Raw genomic sequence first — 25251 nt, forward strand, 5'->3', positions numbered from 1 at the left:
AAGAAACGGTAGAGTGGGTATGGGAGGAATAATCATATTAAGATAATTTGTGAGGTCTGTGATGAGTGTTACAGCCAGCAATCTGCACTATCCCCAGAAATCAAGACCACAGCTCTTAGGATCATCCCATGTCTAGCCTCCTACAGTCTTGCATCCTTGTCCCCTGTGCCTTCACTTGAGGAGCACTGGCCTCTGTCCTTGCTTCATTGGTTGTTCCAGCTCATTGATTGTTCCTCAGCCCACTGTTGGTAGGCTCTTTCCCATCACCTCCTATGGGGAGAGAGGGGTGTGCTGCCCTTCCCTGGGGGGCCCTGGAAGGCCAAGGGAGCCTTTACAAGAGGAACATTGGGTTTGTTTGAGACAAGATCATCTCCATATTGGCACTGCTCTCAGCCTATGGTGTTTACTCTACATTTTCACTAAAAGACACCTGATTTGAGGTTGCTATCCTGCTGGCTGTCCCATACCTCAAAGTAATAAATTGTTTGTTTTTTTTTTTTAAATGCTTACTTTTTGCTGATCTGATGGACGCTCTTCAGCCAAAGATCTAATAAGAAATAGGAAGCTTTATCTTTTAGCTGAGGTTTTAAACCAGAATCAAAACCATGTACTTTATTTTTAAATGCAACCAGCAGCCTAAATGATACATGGGAAATTCATATTTTCAGTTTTTCAGGCATTCAACTGAGAAAACTTTTTATTCCTCAAAATTAGAAAACATTTTCATTTTATCAAGCTTTGTTATTCTGCCCCTCCTGAATGAAGATGTCACATCTTCATAATTTGATCATCAAGTGGATTGCTGTTGCTTGTATGATTAAACATGGCATCCAATGTTGGACCAAGAACAACATACTTGGTTTGAAAACTCAGGAGAGGATATCAGTGAAGGCAGCCTATACATAGTGCTTTTGTCCCTATTGGCTTCAAATGTCATTGTTCTTTTAATGTAAAAAGTTTCTCCCATGTTTGCTCTCTTCAAAGAAAGAATTTTACCTTTGAGTTAAGGCATTATTTCTTTACTCTAAAACATTTTCAGTGATCCACATTTTGTATCTATGTCTTGTATTTTTTTACTTTGTTCACAATGTCTTGTTTTACAGACTTTATTCACATCTTATTTTGAAAATTTACAAATTTCCAGGAAAGTTAAAAACAATAGTACAATGAACACAATGTCCTATGGAAGCTGGATGAACATAGTGCATAGTACTATGTACTGTGTACAGGTGTACTGTGTACTCCAGATTTCTCACCTGGAGTCAGTGGTTGTCAATATCATGCCCATTTGCTTTCAATTATATGGATTTTTTTAATTTAGCAAAATTGAAAATTATTCAAAGTTTTCATCTTAGCAATCTTATTATATTGTGAGTGCATCTGATTTACATTCATACTGGCAGGTCTTGAGGGATTTTTTTCCTCCTCCACCACAGATATAAAAACTGGGCTTTGGAGTAGTCCATTTCCTTAAGGCTCACACTAAAACTGGACCGATTAGCTTTCTTTTTTTTAAAGATCCGTAAGGTTTTTTTTTTTTTTTTTAACAATTTATTTATGCATACAAGAGATGGGGTGCAGGTCAGAGATGTGGGGGATAAGGGGATATACCAGAGACAGGGTAGGGAACAGAACATGCAGAATGACCAAAGTATACCGCTGAGGGGAGCAGCAGGCGAGGAGAGGTCTGCTGCGCCATGTGGGTTGCTCCCTGGCCGGCCAGGAATTGAACTGGTGCTGCAGGGACTGTGAATTGCTCCACAGTGTGGTGCTTAACCCCTTGCGCCACCAGGAAGGCCCCACATTATCTTTTATAGCTGTGATACTTCATCACTCTAGAACAGTACCTGCCAAAATGTATCCTATTGCTAATACCTGTTTTCAGAGTTTATATAGAATTTGTTCACTGGGTCTCTTATTTTACACTAAGTGTGGGGCAGGGGTGGAGGAAACAGTGTTTTAATTAAATCCGTAGAGTCCACTGAATTGGACATTCCCAGGCGGTTTAGAAAAGTAAAAATCATTTCTCATGTCAAATGTAAAATAAATGCAAGACTTTCCTGGCAAGTGTGGTTATGGAAGCTGGATGAACATGGATATGACTGAATGCATTTGGAACTAATATTAAAATCGGCCATTCAAAAACCAGTGTCTTGTCTCCACAAATTATTCCTTTGTGTTTGTTTGCTACCAGCACTCAAATAATTAAATTTAAATTAATTGATGACTTTGTAGCCAAGTGTTGTGTGTAAGTAGTAACTTAAAGCATAAGAGTAATTCTCTGGAAGTATCTGAGGGGAAGAAGGTAGACAAAAGCAGAAAATATAACAGATTATACAAATAAATTGAGGGAACTTCAGAAGGAATATAATGTAATAAACACTATCACACTCTAGGGTATTACTAGCTTCAGCTTGTGTCTACTGAGGAAGAACAGTTTTCCAGTCAGTTCCTGGCTGAGTGCCAAAAATATTAACAGTTTCTGTTACTTGCTATGGTTTGCATGTAGCGGATATGACTGAGGGAAAAGGGAGACCTCTTCACCCCTAAAGTTGAGAGCCTGCCACAAATGTCCTCTTACCTGACCTATTAAATGCTTCTGGGTGCTCTTTAGCCCCATTTTATATGAGACAGACTAGAAAATGGCAAAACTGATTAAGCGTACATTTTTATCTCTAAAATGTAAGTTTTGCATACATAGGTCCTTTACAAGACTGCTTGTCAAAGATTTCATTTTTCGTATGTGTTAGTTTTCAGGACCTGTCATAAGAAGAACAACTTAACAGTTTTGATGGCTCAGGGCCCATACTATAAATGAGTCTTAATTATTGAGAGGAAAAGACTTTTAATTATACATTGTGTGCCTAGCTCATAAATATTTTAAACATCCCTTCTTTCAGATAAATGCATTAGTTAAAGGTAAACCAATCATAGTCTCCAAGAATTGATAAAATTGTCCTTAATTTCATCAAAATAAAGCTAGGAATCTTGAAAAAGTAAAGAATTGTAGTATTAGGTATGAAGCCACATTTTAAAGCTAAAAGTATTGAAAGTGTATATTACATTTTTACTCTAAACTGATAAAATAATAGTCCAAAGACATGTTAGTATAAGAAAAATATTGCAAAGAAAGCATGAGAACATAGTGAGGAGGGGTAAATTTAATGAAGTGTATATACCTATTTGTAAAACATCAGATTATAACTTCATAATATACACCAAACATCAGGTGGATTAGGAAAGAAAATAAACTAGGACACATGAATGACTGTCTCTTCATTTTGTGGAATTTTTCCCAGAAAAAACAGTGGAAGGTGCATTAGGGAAGAGATTGTGAGCTTAACCGAAGTATCTATCTTCTGAGTGTAGGAAAGCAAAAGCAAATCAGAATTGGAAAATTTGTCAAAAATTTGAAAGAGGGAGGTTGAAAACCATAGTATTGAAAATATGCTTATCTTTAAGAAAAAAGCTACATTGAGATACAATTCATATGTTATAAAATTCCCCCATTAAAAGTCTGCAATTTGGGCCTCCCCTGGTGGCGCAGCAGTTGGGCACTGGGTTGCAAAGCTGCCCACAGCCTCTGCAGCACCCGTTCCATCCCTGGCCGCCAGGCGAGGGTCCCACATGGTGCGCAGACCTCTCCTGCCGCCCGCTGCTCCCCTCAGCAGTGTACTTCGGTCCTTCTACCTGCTCTGCTCCCCGATCTGGCTCTGGTGAATTCTCTCACCCTCCTGTGCTTCTGACTGTACCCAGTGCTTGTATAAATAAATAAATAAATCTAAAAAAAAAAATCTGCAATTCATTGTTTTTTAATATAACTATCACCATCAGCTCTAGAGCATTTTCATCACCCTCCCCCATACCCTATACCTTTTAGTGGTCACTCCCCATTGCCTTTAACTCCCTTATATTAGTACATTTTTTGAAAGCATTTAGATGCCAAGAGTAAAATGAAAAAGGATGTAACAATTCACAGAAGGTGAATAAGGAAAATACAAATGACTAATATGAAAACAGAAATTCAGTAAAAATCCAAATAGAAACTTTCATACACCAAATGTAATATTCACTCAATATTTATGAGATCATGTTGAGAAACACATGGCTGCTACTGTAAGGAGGAGCCATAAAACTTGAAGATTTTGACCCTATGAAGAGCCAAATTCTTTGATAGGTAATTCACTTGAAAAATATCCTAAGGGGATAATAGTCTGTACCCACACTTAAACCCAATGGTTATTATATCCCTATTTATGGCAAAATGTAAAAGTAGGGCCTCCCTGGTGCCCAGAGGTTAAAGTCTCAGCCCTAGCAAGCTATCAGCAGCCACTAGAGCACAAGTTCTATCCCAGGCCAGGGAGCTAACCCACAGGGTGCAGCAGAGCTCTCCTGTCTCACCTACTGTTACCCTCAGTGTATTTCAGTAGATCCACCTGTTCTGCTCCCCACACTGGTGAATCCTCTTACCCCCTGCAGCTCTGGCCTACACCCCAGTTCTTGCATGCATTAAAAAAATGTAAAAATAAATCTCTAGTGATAGAGGAATAATTGTGCAATCTTTTTCTTACACTCAGGGTGGAAAATTATGGAATATTTTATAGTAGTCTCAATGCCATGGAATACTACAAGGTAAAAGAAGTAAACAAACTGGAAGACAACATATAATGGGATCTCAATTATGGTAAAAAAAAGAAAAAATGGTACCAAATACAAAGGGCCATTCAGAATTCCCCTGAAATATCCCATCTGGATATTTTGAGAGCAGTTCCTCCCAGCTCTATAATATTCTTGCTTGCCAAATACTTATTTGGAACCTTTTCCACATATGGTTTGCCTTAGGTAATTTTATAAGATGCCCCAGCCTTAGTTTGGAGGAGGAAGGAACCCTACTTTCTCACCATTCTTTCTCCCATAAAAATGTTTTTAGAGCCAAGCTTTGTTGCTTAGCAAGGTGTCCCAGGATCTACTTTAGGTAACCCTGTAAAACACTCCAGTTGTATAGCCTGGGTGGAGAGAATTGCTTGCATCACCAACCCAAAGAATAATAAGACCGGTCTTATAGGGCACAGTCAACCTGAGCAAGACCCCAAAGTGCTTATCTTGGCAGCAGTTTTGCCTCTAGCTATTTGGAATTTCATTTTTGATACAGATAACTTCAACTAGTTACTTATTAGGTGAGGATGATCTGGCTGTTTTAGCTGCATGTCATAAATATGTTCCCTTTATCCAGGAGCCTCACAAACATTCATATTCTGACAGCACCCATCCCAACATTCGACAGTGGGGTTACTGGATGAACAATATTTGTGCAGGAGGGGGATCTTGTCTGACTCAACTTACTTAAACTCAAGTAAGTTTAAGATGTGTTAAGAAACAGAAAAAGGTGATTTAAAAAGCATCTATTTCTGTAGAACTAGTCACTAGCTTAAATGAACTTTTTTTTGTCACCACACAGTCTTTAGTAAATTCTTCCTTGCCAGTGAGGATTCCTTAAGTTGACTTAAAATAGAAATATATTCCCTCTGGAAAGGTTTTCCAAACCCCCATCCCCTCCAAAGTAAAAGACCCCTTTAACCACATTCCTTAAAGTTCATTGAGACAATGATAATGTCAACTACTAACAATGGTTGAGCATTTCTTTATTGTGTGTTCTCAGCACTTTGCAAGTAGTACTCCATTTCACAACAACCTTGGGAGTAGGACAACTTGGTTCATTTGCAAAAGGGACAAAAAAAAAGTGCTTGAATCTATAACAAATGGTATCTTTTAGGGAAACAAACCCAAAATGTTGGTTTTTTGTAAAAGCTGGACATTTTATTGTTTTTTTTAAAGATTTATTTATACAAGCATTGGGTATAGTTAGAAGCCCGGGAGGGTGAGAGAATTCACCAGAGCCAGAGCGGGGAGCAGAGCAGGCAGAAGGACCGAAGTACACTGCTGAGGGGAGCAGCAGGTGGCAGGAGAGGTCTGCGCGCCATGTAGGACCCTCCTCCGGTGGCTGGGGAGAAGCCGGGGATCGAACTGGCGCCGCAGAGGCTTCAGTCAGCCTTGCAACCCAGCGCTCAACCGCTGCGCCACCGGGGAGGCCCCAAACCCAAAATGTTTTTGTCTGATCTATCCACTTCCAACATACTATCTCAACTATCCAGCTCAGTCCCTAGACCCAGCTGCTTTAAGTGTAGCATCTTTTTTAAAAAGGCAATACAAGAAATAAAAGGGGTGGAGGAGAAAGAGTTAATTCTCCAGTCTTGCTGAAATCAGGTCCAAGAGGGTGGAAAGAAAGAGCAGAGTCACGGAGGACATCAATTCTGTGTGGAGAGGGGGGAGAGAAATCCTGACATAAAATAGTCTTAAGGTTTGGAGCAAAAGCAGAACAGGTGAGTCTAGAAACTCCAACGGGAAATAGTTTCAAGTAGTTCTGTCAGTCTTAACATTGAATAAGGCTTGAGAAGTTTGAAAATGAAATGTTTTGGCATAAAATGTATGACAAGTGACAACCTCCAATTTCCACACTGTCTTTGGTTAAGTTCACTTTCCTGTAGGTGATCATTGTTTCTCTAGTTAAGGTAATAAATAGACCTGTGCACGCGCACACACATGCAAGTACACACCACAGAAAGAAGGGTGGCCCCAGCAAACAGGAGAAACTATAGGTAATTTCCGTGTAACTGAGCCCTGTTGGCTGGCTTTTTTATGGCTGAGGGAAATGTGCAAGCTGATGGGATATTGCTGAGACATGTGAGGGGAGGTGGGGAAGGAGCAGCTGGAAAGAACAGAAGGACCACAGGGGGCAGGGTAGTGTGGGGGCCACTAACTCATGGAGAACTTGGGGGGAAAGGGAGATTAGGAAGGGAATCTTAACTCCTTCTTGGTCTCAGGTGACCAGCTGTGCAGGACTGGGTGTGGTTCCTGGGAGCCTGAACTTGAGCACTAAACCAGGACCTATTTCATCCTATTGCTGTTTGTCCCTCGAAATCTACAGTACAATCTATATCAAGGCTTTGAGAGTGAAATGTATGCTTTCTGGGCATTAGCAATGTAGAAACCGACTTGTAGAAAAGAATAGGGAGCCCCAAGTAGACCCAGGCAGACACAGCCCAAGCTTCTGATAATTGAGAGAATTAGAACAGAACAGGGTGTGGTGATGGCATTCTCTTACAGAACCAGAGAAGCCTGGCCCAAGTTGTTTTCAGGGTCCCCATCTCCGAGGGGGTCTTTGTGGGTAGGATTTGTGGATGGGTAGAAGTTAGAACGAACCCAAGAAATCTGGTTCTAATGATGCCATGTCAATGCATATATATACTGAATAACATCTACCAAATGGTCTTCCAAAGTATTTGCACCATTTTGCATTTCCACTAGCAGTGAGAGTCCCCGTTGCTTCCTCACCAGCACTTGGTGCTGTCAGTGTTCTGGATTTTGGTCATTCTAACAGGTGTGGTATCTCAATGTGTTGTAATTCCCTAGTGACATTTGATAATTAGCAATTTTAAATCCTTATTTGTCCTTTCATATTATTTCATGTACCATATCTTCTTTGCAAGGTGTTTGTTCAAGCCTTCTGCTCATTTTTTTAATCAGGTTGTTCACTTTCATGTTGTTGAATTGTATGTATTCTTTATATTTTACACAACAGTCCTTTATCAGTTATGTGTTTTGCAAATCTTTTCATCTGATATTGCTCCATGGTGGGGACTGTGTCACCTTCATTTTGTACTTCTAGGCATAAAACAGATTATGAAATACAGTGTGTGTGCATTAAATATGTGCTAAATGAATGGACAACCTGTTTAATCTTGATTAAACTCTCAAGGAAATATTCATTTAGGTGTATTTTCCTTTCAAATCAACATAAATCATAGCGGTAGAAGGAAAAATGTAAATTTACTTACAATTGTCTAACATTTGGTTAAATTCAGCTTGTCTTATTTTCTCTGTGAAACAAAACCTTACTGAAATGCTGCACCTGAATTAAAGTATCTGTCATTTTTTTCCCTGCCCACAAGTATTTCTCTTCAGGAAATTTGATCTTTAGGCGTCTGGTTTTCTTTTCTTACTGCCTCAGCTCGTGACTGAGGTAAGCTCCAGAGAGCAGGTCTGGACCTGTAGGCGAGGTCTCAGAGTTTGGGTCTCCGGGAGGTCGCGGTTCCTCTCACTTACCGGGGAAGAGAAGGGTAGAGGAGGAGGCAGTGCACTTTGTGGGCCCTGCGTGGATTTTGTTCCCAAGCCATTTATAGAAACTCTGTAAAGGGGGTCAGCATACACCTGTTTCCTATGAAGCTGCACTGTACTTTGTATGAGGTGTAAACAAGGAAACAGGGATTGGTAATAAAAATAGGGGTGATGTGTGCATAAAAATTGGGGGGAAATAGATGCCTTCTTGGCTTAAGAGGAGCAACAACAAAGCAGTGGGGCAGGAGAGAGGAAAGCTTTCCCCAGGAATTTTTCCACATAACTACTGGTGGTAGGCGGGCTGTGGGAAGTGCATGATTCATTACAGCCCTGTCATTTCAGCAGCAGACTCTGGCAGGCATGCAGTGTCCAAGGACAAAAAATTGTCTGCCACGATGGTTACTTCCATTTAAGGTTTTTCTCAACCTGGGCACTACTGACATTTGGAGCTAGATAATTCTTTGTTATGGGAGTAGATTTCTGTTCTGTGCACTGTAAGGTGTATAGCAGCTTCCTTAGCCCCTTCACACTAGATGCTAGTGGCACACCCCCTTTCAAGTTGTGGCAACCAAAGAAACTTCTAGATATTGCCAACTGTGTCCCTATCTCTTCATGAGAACCACTGACTTATAGGGTGAATTTAATTCCTATAACGGGGCCTGAGCAGAGTGACTAGGTATGACTAGTCACTACAATGTGGCTAGGTATGAGACATACCCTGGTGAACCAGCTATTCATGGTTGCTACACAGATGCAACTTAAACCTGGTAGGTGAGAAGGTGGATAGATAATAGATGTAGGGTATCTTATTTGGTCCATATGATTTCCCTTAGGAATTAGCCAATGTTAAAAGATCACCCAAGTTACTTCCTTTAGAGTCAATCACAGAGGTAAAAGCAATTGCAGACTTGCAGTCCACCATCATCAGATCTTGAAGATACTTATTGATAGTATGATAAGTTTTTAGAAGTTATGTGGCAACTAGTGTTGTCAATGACTCTCAAACATTATACTGCTTCAGGCCTCCCCAGTGGCGCAGAGGTTGAGCGCTGGGTTGTGAAGCTGCCCGCAGCCTCTGCAGCACCGGTTCGATCCCCGGCTACTCCCCGCCTCCAGAGGAGGGTCCCACATGGCGCACAGACCTCTCCTGCTGCCCGCTGCTCCCCTCAGCAGTGTACTTTGTCAGTCTGCCTGCTCTGCTGCCCGCTCTGGCTCTGGTGAATTCTCTCACCCTCCCGCGCTTCTGACTGTAACCAGTGCTTATATAAATATTTAAAAACAAACAAAGAAAAAAAAAAAAAAAACCATACTGCTTCAGAATCAAATGAAGGGGTTCATAAAATAAAGATCTCATTTAATGTCTCACCTTATGTTTCAAAATCTATGATGGTGAACCAGATACACTCGAATTTTGTTATGCCCAGCAGTTAAGTTCTACAAAATCACTGGAAACAGTAAATAAGCAAACACTGATTCTGCAAGGAGACTATAGCACTTTTTCAGCAACTAAAATGCCATTTGCATTATATAGATTTGCCATTCGCATTATATCAGTTTTCATTATATGGTTTTGGCTTCCTCGAAAGATAAGCCAATCTCAATGGCTTTTCTTCCACATAATTCTTTTTCTGTTTAACATTTAACAGATATTTAAAGGATGGTTTCTAAGCTTCCTGATCTGCAGGAGCAGCCTTCCTGCAAGTCTAGTCTATTTCATGCTTATTGTGTTATGAAACTGGTGAGGCAGCCAATTCCAGCAGAAAAAGGCTAACATTTCTTCACTCCTGGTAACTTGATCATAAATGCCTTTGTCTTCCAGCCTCACAATACTTTCCATTATGCTTCCTTTCTTTTTTTTTTTTTTTTTTAATCTGTCAGAGTTGCCCAAATCCACAAATTTGGTGCTTTTCCATGTTTTCCCTTAGGTTACTTAAGCACTTTCTGGAGTGGCTTCATACAGATCAGCAAATTTCCTCTCCCTTTCCTGGAAGTTTGACATTGTTGACTTAAACACTGGAACTCACGGCCAACATTATGACGACTCATGCCTGAATGAAACTTCTGACGTATTTTCTCTGTGAAGTATGTCCCAGCCTCCTTGCACTTAGGATGCTAGATAACACTTCAGCCCTGTGCTGGGGTCATTTTAAATAACAAACTCACCAAGCAGAGGCACAAAAATGTGAAAACATGGCATTAAACAGACCATGAAAATGATACATGTTATGAGAACTGAAATGAGAAGGAAGAGCCTCATCTTGTTCCATTTTAGATAGGAACATATTATTAAGTGATTTGATTTATTTGCCTCTTTGTGCTTGCTGGTGAGAGACCACAAAAGTGTCAAAGTAATGTGTGGGGTTATGAATACACTCCAGTGAGCATACAAATTTGCTTATATAGAATCCATGAACCATGGAGGCTTGGTGGCATCTGTACTTTAAACTCTCTAAGGTATGGGATATATAGCCATGTTGAGGAAACTCTGAATTACATAATTTGTGAATGTGAAGTAGTACTTCTCTTTGAAACTTGTGATGGCACAAAAACTATAACAGTTTCTGAGACCCAGCCCTATGACATTAGAGTTTACTGTTTTGTTCCAACTAAAAAATATTTTTAATACCAGTCCTGTGCTTTATGCTATACCTGTAGCTGCTATCATTTCTTGAGATTTTATCAGTAAAATCATTTTTATTCTTTCAATAACAGGTCAGCAGAAGCATTAAAAAATTCTCTCATGTGATGAAAGTCTAGGAAAGCTAGGATACCACCGCAGAATTAAAATAGGAAAGAAAGCAGAACTGAGATAAACTTGATTTTTGGAGAAGGTCACCAAGCCTGAAGGAGCAAAGATCAGTGTATGGTGAATATTTCTTGATACACTTGATACTCAGAAGAAAAGAAATACTATCCTGTTTTTTTTTTCTATGAATTAAAAAGAATGGATCAAAAGATTCCTTGGATATGATGTTTTTTTTGGCACTAGCCAGATCAGTTCAGTTACCTTTGGTGTCAACTATTCACCACCATGTCCCTAATTCTTGACATTGGCCTAGTGCACAGTAGGTATTCAAAAAAAATGTGGTCCCACCCATGACTTTGTTTTTGTTTTTTTTATTCTCTTCTCAATAACTCTTTTTTTCCTCTTTGAGGCAACATTAGTTTACAACCCTATATTTGATTTGGGGGAACAGGCTCACATTTTTTCATATGTATGTGAGCATCTCACACCCATTATCATGTACCCAAACATCTCTACCAGAGCCCATTGGGCCCCCACTACCCTTTGTTTCTCATCCCCTCTTATAGCCTTAATTCTGCAGTCATATTTCTAGAGGTAGTTTGTTTTTTTAAAGATTTATTTATTTATGCATACAAGAGCTGGGGTATAGGCCAGAGATGCGGGGGGGTGAGAGGATTCACCAGAGACAGAGTGGGAATCAGAACAGGCAGAGTGACTGAAATACACTGCTGAAGGGAGCAGTGGGCGAGTCAGGAGAGGTCTGCTGCGCCTTGTGGGTTGCTCCCTGCCTGGCTGGGGATCAAACTCGTGCTGCAGAGGCTGAGGATTGCTTCATAGTGCGGTACTTAAGCCCTCTAGAGGTAGTTTTGATTTAGTTTTGTGTGTTCCTTTGTTTTGTTTCTTTATATTCCACATATGAATGAAATCATCTGGTAAAACTATGGAGACTTCTCAGAATATTAAAAATAGATATACAATGATCTAGCAATTCCACTCTCTAGTATTTACCCAAAGCATGCAAAAACATTAATTTGAAGGGTTGTATACATTCCTGTGTTCTTTGCAGCACTATTTACAATGGACAAGTTGTAGAAACAATCTAAGTGTCCAATGGCAGATGAATGGACTAAGAAGTTGTAGTGTATATATAATGGAATACTACCAATCTATAAAAAGAGATGAAATCTTGGGCCTCCCTGGTGGCATAGGAGTTGAGTCTCATCACTATCACTGCTTCCACCTGAGTTCAATCCCCAGCCAGGGAGTTAATCCACATATGGCACAGTAGACCTCTCCTGTCTTGCCCCCTGCTCCCCTGAGCAGTGCATTTCAGTCAATTCACCTGTTCTGCTCCCCATTCTATCTCTGGACTATACCCAGGCTCTTCCATGCATAAACAAATAAATAAATCTTTAAAATAAATAAATTAACTAAAAAAGAGATGAAATCTTGCTATTTGGGAAAAATAGAGGGAATTATGATAAGTGAAATAAGCCACACGTAATTTTGTATATATAATTTTTTTTTAATTTTTATATTCCCCATACAATTGTGACCCCCTTATTTTGACCCCAATCCCTCCCCTCCCCGCACCCCACCCCCAATAGAGTGTCTCTGGTTCATTGTTGTTTGTTGATTTTGATTTTTACTTTAATATAGTTATTCTTTTTCCTGGTCCCTTATTTAAGTTTTCTAGATTCCTGCTATGAGTGAGACCATCCGGTATTTTTCTTTTTCTTTCTGGCTTATTTCGCTGAGCATGATCCCTTCCAGCGCCATCCATGTTGCTGCAAATTGCATGTGTTTATCTTTTTTGAATGCTGAGGAATATTCCATGGTGTATATGTACCACATCTTCTTGATCCAGTCATCTATTTTTGGGCATTTGGGCTGTTTCCAAAGCTTAGCTCTTGTAAACAGTGCTGCTATAAACATAGGGGTGCAGGTGCTCTTTGGAATTGATGTTTATGTGTCCTTTGGGTAAATACCTAGGAGTGGAATTGCTGGATCATATGGAAGCTCTATGTTTAGTAGGTCCAGAAATCTCCGCACAGCTCTCCATAGTGGTTGGACCAGTTTGCACTCTTACCAACAGTGCAGAAGAGTTCCTTTTCCTCCACAACCTCGCCAACATTTGTTGTTGCTAGTTTTTTTTAATATGTGTCATTCTCACTGGTGTAAGATGGTATCTCATGGTAGTTTTGATTTGCATTTCCCTGATTAGAAGTGATATTGAACATTTTTTCATATGCCTGTTGGCCATTTGCATTTCCTCTTCAGAGAAGTTTCTTTTTAGCTCTTTTGCCCACTGCCCATTTTTCAACTGGATTATTTTCTTTGTTTTTGTTGAGTCTCATCAGCTCTTTGTAGATTTTTGTGTTCAGTCCTTTATCATTAGTGTTGAAGCCACACATAATTTTGAATGACCAGGCAAAGAGGAAAGTGAACACTTGTTCAATATTTACTAAGTGCTAAGCAAGTTGCTATCACATTTATTCTTCACAGATTTATAAGGTAGATATTTTGAATTACAGTCTACAAATCAGAATACAATGGCTCAGAGAGGGTTGCAACTGCCCTGTATCACTCCCTCAATAACTAATTGTTACCAAATCACCCTCCATCTCACCTCTTCCTTGCTGGCAGTCTCAATGGTGTTGATATATCACAAACCCCGTCTTGTGCTTCAAAAGAAGGTAATCCTAGCTCACATTCCAAGTTTAAGCCCTGATTAATTTAAGACAATCAGGGGAGAGTAGTTTCCTTGGTCAGTGATTAATTAGGGGGTTAACATGTGACTCCGTTTTCCCTAATGGGATAGCAGGGTAGGTTGCTGGGAGTTGGATGTTCTAAGGAAGGTTTCAAACTACTGAGGGGACACTGCAAAAGACAGCATCTCTGGATTTGATCTTTCCTGGATGTGATACCTGGAATGACTGCAGTCATCTGACCCAAACAGTAGTCATTTGACCCAAAATGGCAAAGCAGAGAAACAGGAGAACAGGGTCTCTAATGGCATGATTGAGCCACTGAATGAACTAGCCTCGAAGTTACCCTACCTTTAGACTTATCAGGTCAGAAAATAATTTTCTATATTGTCCTAAGTATTTTGAGTGGGGGGCAGTATTTTCAGATGATGACTTCTAAACTGACACAGTCAGGTAGTTGAGAAATTGTAAGCCCAGGTTTCATCCCAGGTTTGGCGATGAAGCCTATGTTTTTCCATTCCAGTATTTTTCATCATATGAAGTTGTTTTACAAAACAAAAGCTGGATGTTTCTGAGTCCTGTGGGGGAACTGAAAGTTGGCCACTGTTCTAAATCATTCAACTGTCCAGTCTAGCACATTTCCCATAAATTTGGCAATAGATGTACTTTTATATGCACACATATGTGCAGTAAGGTATATACAACAACCTCAATTTAATGCTTAAGTATATTTTATTTTATCACTTTTTCAATATTTATTTTTATTTATTTATGCATACAAGAACTGGGGTACAGGCCAAAAGTGTGTGTGGGGAGGTGAGAGGAGTCACCAGAGACAGAGTGGAGAGCAGAATAGGCAGATCTACTGAAATACACTGCTGAGGGGAGCAGTGGGTGAGAGAGGAGAGGTCTGCTGTGCCATGTGGGTTAGCTCCCTGGCTGGGGATTGAAGTCATGATGCAGTAGCTGGCGAAAACTTAATAGTGTTGAGGCTTTAACCCCTGCGCCACCAGGAAGGCCCTGCTAAAGTATATTTTAACTTGTGTTTTCTTCAATAATTGTCCCTATTTTTCCATATTAATGAAATGTCCCCTGAGAGCAGCAACAGTCATATTTTATCACGAAACTGTATTTTTCAGTTTTCTTTTCATTCAAAGTGATAGAGACACAAAGTGAATTAACTCGAACATTTACAGGAGAAATTTGGGCTCCTGTAACCAAACCACAAGAAGAATGGAGCTGGTTTCATGCATGAATGGGTCTGGAAGTGACTGTGCCTCTTAAACAATCCGGCTACCACAGCTCACAAAGCTTACACTGGGCTTTATGCCTTTGGTTTTGCTATTTATCTAGGAAATGACAACTGACCACTTCCCAGTCACAATCGCTTAGCTCCTGAGAAGTGAGAAATGAAAAAAATGCTTTCAGTTTCTACAGAAAGCTGGAGAAGGCTCCTGATGACCTTGGGTCATGTTAAGTCACTGTGGCTAGGGTACTGACCCAGGCTGGGCTGTGTGTGTTCACTGCCTTGCTCAGAGGGATGAGTATGTTAAAGGAAATAATTCTGGAGTGAAAAGAGGATGTACCACTCCATCTTCTGAGGGCTTTTCTTCAGGCTACTATACTAGCTGTGTGATGGATAAATACTGGTTCCTCTGAAAATACCTGGAGAGCAAATGAACACCAACTAGTTTTTCATTGGCTGCAAATGAAAACACACACACACACACGCACACACACACAGAGTACATCTCACCAAATTCTTTCCCACCTTCAGAACCCCATATAGGAACTTTACCACCAAGCTTTTCATTCACACCCTCTGTCCTTTTAAAAAAAAAAAAAAAAACTCAAATCACATTGCATTGTAACATTATATAAGTTCAGATGTGGTAAAATGTCAACATGAGTATCTACTGCATTAAGTTCAACGCTGAAAAGTCCAGTTCTATCCTTTAGTATACAATTGTCCCCTTTTCCTCGTTTTACCCTCCTACACTCCCTATCTTGATGATTGCCAGAGAGCAGAGCTCTTTCTCCTCTGCCTCTCCCCCCTCTGCCCCGCAACAGCCAAAAGAATGTAACAAAGAAAAGTTCATGTGTCAACTCACACATGTCAAGATTCCCAACTGCGTGAAGCATCGGCTTCAGCAACATGCTTTTGCCTGCCCACTTGGAGACTGGGCATTCTCACTTTTGAACCACTCACTCTCTACCCATTTTTCAAAGCCCATCCAAATGTGTTCAATCTTCTGCATGGAAAACAGAGAGGACAGTGGTACTGTGGAACTTGGATGCCCTGGGGACACCGGCTGAACATGGCAAAGCCCCAGGGAATTCGGATCCTTCAGCTTGGTGGGGAGGCCCATGCCGCCACTCCTCTTGTTTCCACAGACTAGTAACTACTACTGTGAATAGTGACAAGGTAGAAGCTGAAAGTGTTTTGTCCAATTTCCACATGGTCCTTAGCATCCCAGCTAATAAGGCAAAAATTGTCAGTGAAGCGTTAATCATAGCAACCCTAAGACAATTTCTATTGCAAATGCTCACAGTTGTTGAAGGGGAGATTTGGTTTCTCTGTTTAATTTATACAAAGATCTTACATAAATTTTATAATTGAAAAAAATGTTATTAGTTTTGAATAAGGTATATTGACCTGAAGTATTGGCTACTCCTTGCCTGAAATGCCAGCACCATTTAAGATGGAACAATACCTCTGTTGGTATGAAGATCATCTTTGACATGAAAAGTGACTAAGTAAAAGACTTTTCTATGACTCCATGACAAACAAACCAAAGAATTCAAAAGAATAAGAATATTGGAGTTTCATCATCTTTCCTTTTGCATTACTTTCCTTTTGCTATTGTAATAAGTCACCACAAATTTAGTGACATAAACACAAATCCATTCCCTGGTGATACCAGAGGACAGAGTCCTAAATTAGTGACACCAATCTAAAGTCAAGGTGTCTGAGTTGTTCCCCTTTGGAGTCTTGGGTGGGGTGGGGAGGGGAGAATTTGCTTCCCTCTCTTGTCTGCTCAGCCTACTTTGCATAAATTCTTTGGCTCATGACCTCCTCCAATATCAAAGCTAACACAGTAGCAGCTTCAAGTATCTCTGTTTCTGTCATTGCTTGGTCTTCTCTCTGACTCCTCCATATCTCTCTTACAGCCTTTGTAGGTATGACAAACCCACGCAGGGTGATCTGAGGTAATCCCCCCACGTCCCTGTCCTTTAGGTAATCACACCTGCAAAATCCCTTTTACCATGAAAGGTCACATATTCACAGGTTCTAGGGATTAGGATGAGGATGTCCTTGGGGATTATGATTCATTTTTCATCCTCTCACACCCTTTAGTCTCCTTATTAAGTTTAAAATTTCTTTTAAAATTTTGCTGCCTGAAAAAATCCATTAAAAAGTTGAAAAAAATATTGAGGAACAATGTACATGCAATGAAGTACACATACCCTCAGTGGAGCTGGAGACATATATGCTTGTGAAAGCATAACCAGAACCCACAAGATATGGAACATTCTAGCACCACTGGAATCTCTTTCATGCCCTCTCCAGTTAATAACCTCCTACCTCTGTTCCTGTGGCTACTATCACAGCTTGGTTTTGCCTGCTTTTGAACATACAAACATATGAACTTTTTTGTAGTTAACTTCTCTGGCTCAGTCTATCAGGGAGCTCTGTTTGTATTGTTACAGGCAGCAATGGTTTATTCTTACTCTTTTTTTTTTTCAACTGTGTAGAAAATTCATGAATATCTAGCTATTTATCCATTCTACTGTTGATGGACATTTGGCTTGTTTCCACTTTGGAGCCACTGGGATTAAATCTGTTAGGAACATATTTGTGAATATTTAAAAAAGATTTTAATGGAGAGTTAAAAAAGAGAAACCATAGTCTCAGTCTCGATGGAAGACTTTGAAATTTGTTTCCTTTGTTAAGATTTGGATCAAATATGCCCCTCCTCCCAACAACAAATAAGTCATTTTGGTCTCTGTACTCACATGCCCACATTTGATAGGCCTCATCTTCTCACCTGGAACAGACAATAACAATGAACAACTTGGGGGAAAAAAAGTTTTATATATACTTACATATAGGCATATATATTCTTAATTTTATTTAAACAAAAGAAATTATACTCTGCAAAGTGTTCTTCAGTTCTTTTCACATACTAATAAATGCATATATGTTTTGATATTAGCATAACGCATCATTGTTTTTCAGTGCTATATGGTATGAATTATAATTTAGTCTTTCCCTATAATAGAAAATGCCTCAGTAAATAAATTTGTGTATTTCGGTAGGTGAGTTTAAAACATAGCCAGGGCCTCCCCGGTGGAGGAGCGGTTGAGCGCTGGGTTGCGAAGCTGCCCACAGCCTCTGCAGCGCCAGTTCGATCCCCGGCCACCAGGCGAGGGTCCCACATGGCGCGCAGACCTCTCCTGCCGCCCGCTGCTCCCCTCAGCAGTGTACTTCGGTCCTTCTGCCTGCTCTGCTCCCTGCTCTGGCTCTGGTGAATTCTCTCACCCTCCCGCGCTTCTGACTGTACCCAGTGCTTGTGTAAATAAATAAATCTTAAAAAAAAAAACAGCACATAACCAGTTCTCGCCGGAGCCCGCGGGAGGAAGCGCGTGTGGAGCCGCCGCTCGGCAGGACTCTGAGGAAAAGCTGCCCCAGGTCGCACCGCCGCCAGCATGGGCAAGGGAGACTCCAACAAGCCGCGGGGCAAGATGTCCTCCTACGCCTTCTTCGTGCAGACCTGCCGCGAGGAGCACAAGAAGAAGCACCCGGACTCGTCCGTGAACTTCGCCGAGTTCTCCAAGAAGTGCTCGGAGAGATGGAAGACCATGTCCGCGAAGGAGAAGTCCAAGTTCAAGGACATGGCCAAGAGCGACAAGGCCCGCTACGAGCGGGAGATGAACTACGTGCCGCCCAAGGGCGACAAGAAGGGGAAGAAGAAGGACCCCAGCGCCCCCAAAAGGCCGCCGTCCGCCTTCTTCCGGTTCTGCTCCGAGCATCGCCCCAAGATCAAGGGTGAGCACCCCGGCCTGTCCATCGGGGACACCGCCAAGAAGCTGGGCGAGATGTGGTCCGAGCAGTCCGCCAAGGACAAGCAGCCGTACGAGCAGAAGGCGGCCGAGCTGCAGGAGAAGTATGAGAAGGATATTGCTGCACCGCGCCCAGGGCAAGAGGGAAGCAGGAAAGAAGGGCCCTGGCAGGCCAACAGGCTCGAAGAAGAAAAATGAGCCAGAAAATGAGGACGAGGAGGAAGAGGAGGATGAAGATGAGGAGTCAATGGCTGTCCTGTGATGATGCGCCTGGCGGGTGCATGTGTGCTCCCGCAACTGTTTTGCTAAGAATGTGAATTCAAGTGCAGCTCAATATTAGCTTCAGTATGAAAACTGTACAGATTTTTGTATAGCTGATAAAGATTCTTTGTAGAGAAAATACTTTTTTAAAAATGCAGGTTTGTAGCTTTTTGAGGGGCTACTACATACAGTTAGATTTTAAAGCTTCTGATGTTGAATGCTTCTAAATATTTAATGGTTTCTTTAATTTCTTGACTTGTGTTTGGTAGCACAGCAAACTTGTAGGAATTAGTATGGATAGAAGATTTTGGGTTGTTGAGAATGTTACATTTTGGTTTTTTAAAAAAAATTTGTAATAAAATTGTGTATATTAAAAAAAAAAAAAAACAGCCACAGAATTCCTAGCAATAATATTCTAGATTAAATAGTGTCTTCTTTTTAAATGTTGATAAGTATTGCCAAGTTGTTCTCCAAAAACTTATGCTGTTTTAAACTCTTATCAAAGGGATACGAGAGTGCCTATTTCCCATCAAGTCAACTTGGGAGTCATCAAACAATTCACTAATCAGCTAGGGGAATTAACGGTGATGACATGATTTGTATTTTCTTGTGAGACTTAGGTTCCTTTTATTTTATAATACTCCTGTAACCGCCTCTGTTAAAACTTTTGCCCATATGAAGCAAGCTAATGGGTTTCCTATTTATGAAACCTAGTTTTAAGATGTGCTTAAACGCCTATACATTAAACTTAATATTTTTTTAAAGATTTATTTATCTATGCATACAAGAGCTGGGGTATAGGCCAGAGATGAGAGGATGGGAAGGCGGTAAGAGAATTAACCAGAGACAGAGTGGGGAACAGAACAGGCAGATCCACTGAAATACACTGCTGAGGGGAGCAGCAGCCAAGACAGGAGAGGTCTGCTGCGCCATGTGGGTTGGCTCCCTGGCAGTGGCTGCTGATAGCTTGATAGTGCTGACTTTAACCCCTGCACCACCAGGGAGGCCCAAACTTAACATAGAGTTTGAAACTTGTTCAAAGTCTGAAAAGTCTAAAGACAAAGCACTTTGGGCCACTATTCTTTTCTTTTTGCTTTTAATTTTATGTAATCATAATCTTTTAAACACAACAAAACAATAGACAACTATAAATTAGAGACATTCTATAGGGAAAGAGGAGGGAGAGAGACCGAAGTGAGGGCAGGAAAAACACAAGGGACTATGGTGATGGTGCACAGGTGAATTGGTGGTGGAAATTCTCTGGGGACTACACCTGAGAAAAGAAAGCAAACATTGTTTAAAAAAAAAAAGGACTTCCATGGTGGCTTGGGGGTTAAGATGCAGCCTATCAAGCTATCCACAGCCACTGCAGCACGAGTTCAATCCCTGGCCAGGGAGCTACCCACATGGTGCAGCAGACCTCTCCTGGTTTGCCCTCTGCTCCCCTCAGTAGTGTTTTCAGTTCATCTGCCTGTTCTGCTTCCTGCTCTGTCTCTGGTGAATCCTCTCACACCCCCAATACCTCTGGCCTGTACCCCAGTTCTTGGATGCATAAATCTTTAAGAAAAAGGAACAATGATGTAAAATATACAGGAAAAAAATTCAAAGAAAAAAAAAAAAGGAAGGTGGGTAAAAAAATCTTTTTTTAAAGCTCATGCCAAGTTTTTTTTTAACAGACTCATTTCTCTGAAGTCACTGCCAACAATTATTTTTTGATTACTTTTTTCCTTAATTTTTTAATATATTTTATTTTTTACATCATTGTTCATTTTTAAACAATATTTGCTTTCCCCTACCCCCTCAGGTGTAGTCTCCATATAGTTTCCTTCGCCAGTACACCCGTGCACCATCACCTCAGTCCCCTGTGCTCCTCCATTCATCTGACCCCTCTCCTGCCTCCTCCCCTGCAGTATGTCTCTGATTTATACTTGTCTGTTTTTGCTTTGTTGTGTTTTGTACTGTTATTATTTTTTTACACTGATGTCTTATTTGGGGGCAATATAGGGGAACCTATATTCCTGCTATAAGTGAAACCATGCAATATTTTTCTTTTTCCTTCTGGCTTATTTCACTGAGCATAATTCCTTCTATCTCCGTCCACTTTGCTGCGAATGGCATGAGTTTATCTTTTTTGATTTCTGAATAATATTCCATTGTGTATATATGCCATATCTTCTTGATCCAGTCATCTATTGCTGGGCATTTGGGTTTTTCCAGGTTTTACCTATTGTAAATAGTGCTGCAATAAATATAAGTGTACAGGTGTCCTTTGGGCAGATCCCTAGGAGTGAAACTGCTGGGACGTATGGTAGCTCCATTTTTAGCAGACTGAGGAACCTCCAGACAGAGCTTTCCATAGTGGTTGGACCAGTTTGCACTCCCACGAGCAATGTAGGAGAGTTCCTTTTTCACTACATCCTTGCCAACATTTGTTGCTGCTTGTTTTTTTTTGATATGTGCCATTCTCACTGGTGTAAGGAGGTATTTCAATGTGGTTTTAATTTGCATTTCCCAGATTATAAGGGATGTTGAACATTTTTTCATATGTCTGTTGGCCATTTGCATTTCCTCTTCGGAGAAATGTCTTTTAAGTTCTTTTGCCCATTTCTTTTTTTTTTTTTTTTTTTAAAGATTTATTTATTTGTTTGTTTATTTGTACAAGCACTGGGTACAGTCAGAAGCGCGGGAGGGTGAGAGAATTCACCAGAGCCAGAGCGGGGAGCAGAGCAGGCAGAAGGACCAAAGTACACTGCTGAGGGGAGCAGTGGGCGGCAGGAGAGGTCTGCGCGCCATGTGGGACCCTCCTCCAGTGGCCGGGGAGCAGCCGGGATCGAACCGGCACTGCAGAGGCTGCAGGCAGCTTCGCAACCCAGCGCTCAACCGCTGCGCCACCGGGGAGGCCCTCTTCTGCCCATTTCTTGATTGGATTGTTCATTTTGTTTTTGTTGCGTTGTGTGAGTTCTCTGTATATCTTTGTGATCAGTTGACTGAAGTGCAAAGATTTTTTCCCAATCAGTGGGTATCTCTCTGTTTTGGTTAATGTCTCTTTTGCTGTGCAAACACTTTTCAGTTTGATGTAATCCCAGGTGTTTATCTTATCCTTGACTTTCTTTGCTTTGGGTAATGAGCCTTTACAGATGTTATTGCGGTGTATATCTTGTAGTGTTATATCTACATTTTCTTCTATATATTTTATGGTTTCAGGTCTTATGTCCAGTTCTTTTATCCATTTTGAGTTGATTTTTGTGCATGGTGAAAGGTGGTGGTCCAGTTTTCCTAGCACCATTTATTGAACAAACTGTCTCTGTTCCATTGGATATTCTTTGCTCCTCTGTCAAAGATCAGTTGTCCATATAAGTGTGGTTTTATTTCTGGGCTCTCTATTCGGCTCCAATGGTCTGTGTGTCTGTTTTGTTCCAATATCAAACTGTTTTAATTATTATGGCTTTGTAGTATAGCTTGAAGTTTGGAAGTGTGATACCTCCTTTCTCCTTTGTTTTCATCAGTAGGGCTTTGGCTATTTGTGTTTTTTGGTGTGGTTTTTTTTTTTTTTTTTGTGGTTCCATATGAATTTCATCAGTATTTGCTCTGTTTCTTTGAAGAATGTCATTGAGATTTTTATTGGAATAATGTTGAATCTGTATATTGCTTTTGGTTGGATAGACATTTTAATAATGTTAATTCTTCTAATCCATGAGCAGGGTCAACAATTACTTGTCATCTTTTCTTTTCTTGTATGGCTTGAATTTTTTATTCCTCAACCCACTGGGGCCACATCTCACAATGAGTAGTAAATAAAGCACTTCCCCTTATCAAGCAGTTTCACTTGTGGTAGGGCTATGAGAAATTAATCAGCATTCTATAGGCAGATCTTTCCTCCCATTTGCTATTATATTAGTCCTACAAGCCCAGGCAATTTAATAAATATACTGGATTCTAAATAATCCTAGACCAGGAGCCTTTTAATTACTTCTTTCTTTACCATTTCCTGGAAATGAGAATTTTCAGGGTTTTAGCTTTCTTAGAGTTCAATATGAGGAAACTGGTGTTTCATAAGAATAAGGCACAGATGTAGCTATACAAATGTTTATTCGAGCATGGTTAATATGTGAAATAATCTAAACATTCAAATGGAGGGCAAGAGCTAAAAAAAACTCATTCCCATGATGAAGTATTCAGCAACCATTAATGGGATGATGTAGATCATAGTTTTCAAAACATGTTCTCCAGACCAGTATCACCAACTTCAACTTGTTAGAAATGTAAATTCTTGCCCCTCATCCAAGAACTACTGAAGCAGAGACTGAGTGATTGGAGACCAACAACCCATGTTGTATGGAGAACTTCAGTTGGTTGATCAAGCTCTTCTCAGGCATGGTCATTTGAGAACCACAGGAGTAGACATTTATTGACACGAAAAAGAAGTCCACCTCTTTTTTAAATACAAAAAGATTACAAAAGATTACGTTAATGTGATCCTAGTTTTTGAAACATTTACCCATATGCAAATATACACAAATATATCTGTAAATGTATACTTTAAAATGTCAACTAGGTGGGGAGGTTAGAAATGATTTAATTTTTAAAAATATTGTCAAACCCTTCTACAGTGAATGCAAATTAGTTATGTAATTTGGGGAAAGAATAAAATAAATACTCTCCATTTGGAAAGATTTGCAGATAAGGACCAATCTGTGCCTCTGAGTTTTGAGGAATTTCCTTATTACTTCTGCACCAACAAACTGGCACCAGGAGAGCACCCATCTCGTTCTAATCCTCTCAGGCAGAATGAAACAAAATCACTTCTGCTCATTTCCCTTAGCATGGTTGGAATTTTAAAAAACACCTTGCCAAACATAAAAATGAAGAGATAAATGAGGATGAATACACCGGAAAATATGAGAAGCATAAATTCCAGAATATGGTTCAGATCCTAGGCAACTACCTGCTTCTTTTCCATTTTGTATTTGGCATGACTCTCTAGATATCCTCATTATCGGGGCCAGATCTCTCCATAAACATCTCCCCTCAGATTTCTTCTAGAACCAGTCATCTGAAGACTCTGTTACCTCCCAGTTGCTGGTGGGATGTGCACCAGACATGATAGATGAATTTACTCCTTGTGCAGGACTCTTTAAGGCAGTCTGAGCTTGTGTCTGCTTAAACATGCAATTCCTTTGTAATGATATCATCGTCACACCAGTCTACAAAATCCAGGAGGGCAAAAATGTAACTTTAATTTGAGGTAAGTAATCATGGCTCCCATTTCTAACTGAAATATTTCATTTTGTTCCATCTACTCATAAATTTCTTAATTCAATGAATTGCCCAAGCAGTTTATTATTATTTTCAGAGGAAATGGTATCCCATTACAGGCATTCCTTCTTTCCAGGGTTTTTTTCCCCACCTAATTTCTTGCCTTTCAATTGATTCTAAATTCCTGAGGTTTTATACCAACACTGAGAGTGAGAGAGGAGTCACCTTGCTTCTGGGTTTTAGCCTCTTGTCCTTGCTGGCTTTTGGGTCCTGATGTTTTCCTTGGCACTGGTGTGGTACCGTGTTCAGTGGTGGCAGATCTGTATTGGGATCCATGAGAGGGTACCACCATGCAGACTATGGTGTATTTTTATATGTCTACACTGTATGGTGATATCGTGTGTCTATTTGTTAGGTTAAACCAAACCTAAATTTGAAATGCAAAATTGAGGAATGATCAGCTACAATTAAATCAGAAAAGGTTGTAGTCTAGAGGTGGTTTCATCAAAACTACAGTTTCCTACTCAGCATAGTGAATGTCAGAAGGGGGATTTTATTGAAGACACCAAAATCTTAGTTTGCTGGTAAACTTGGAGTGATGATTCTCAATTATGCACTTTTATTGATAATATTTAAGTACTTAATATATGAGAACTGGCTAGTAATATTTTAAAGAGACTCATTTCTTTCATATAAAAAGGATATAAGAATTTAGAGAAACCTAACATCTGACTTGATCCCTATATATTCCTTCACCCCATTATTGGCATAGGATTTCTAAATGATGCTAATTAGAAGTCATGGGCTTTTGATTCTGAAGTAGCTGCCACCTGTGAATATTTCATGCAGTATGTGATTGGATCACCTTGTTAGCTTGATCACATCAAGCTAACAGAAGAGTATCAACTCTTTGATGACCATAAGTATTTATGTAATAAACATTCTTATGGGTGGCAGAATTTAGTCTGCGATTGCTTTCCCTCTAACCTGATAGTGAGGGTGTGAAGGTGGAAGCTAAATCTCACACCCTTGAACTTCTTT

The 25251-nt window shown here is 40.3% G+C and overlaps 1 protein-coding gene and 1 long non-coding RNA gene across 2 annotated transcripts in view; one reads left to right on the top strand and one right to left on the bottom strand.

Moving 5' to 3' along the window:
- The window catches only part of LOC129144811 (uncharacterized), a 46121-nt gene that overhangs the window by 7093 nt on the left and 13777 nt on the right, over window positions 1–25251 (bottom strand). The window contains exon 2 of the long non-coding RNA XR_008549461.1: window positions 17647–17678. This is a non-coding gene — a long non-coding RNA (uncharacterized LOC129144811). The remainder of the gene's footprint in view (window positions 1–17646; window positions 17679–25251) is intronic.
- Window positions 18248–18928, top strand: LOC119231402 (high mobility group protein B2-like). Its single transcript, XM_037493167.2, has one exon. It carries the CDS (start codon window positions 18340–18342, stop codon window positions 18889–18891), a length of 552 nt encoding a protein of 183 aa, XP_037349064.2. The 5' UTR covers window positions 18248–18339; the 3' UTR covers window positions 18892–18928.

The sequence above is a fragment of the Talpa occidentalis genome, unplaced genomic scaffold (genome assembly GCF_014898055.3).
Source record: "Talpa occidentalis isolate TD23 unplaced genomic scaffold, MPIMG_talOcc4v2.1 talOcc4.7, whole genome shotgun sequence".
In the NCBI taxonomy this organism is placed as follows: Eukaryota; Metazoa; Chordata; class Mammalia; order Eulipotyphla; family Talpidae; genus Talpa; species Talpa occidentalis.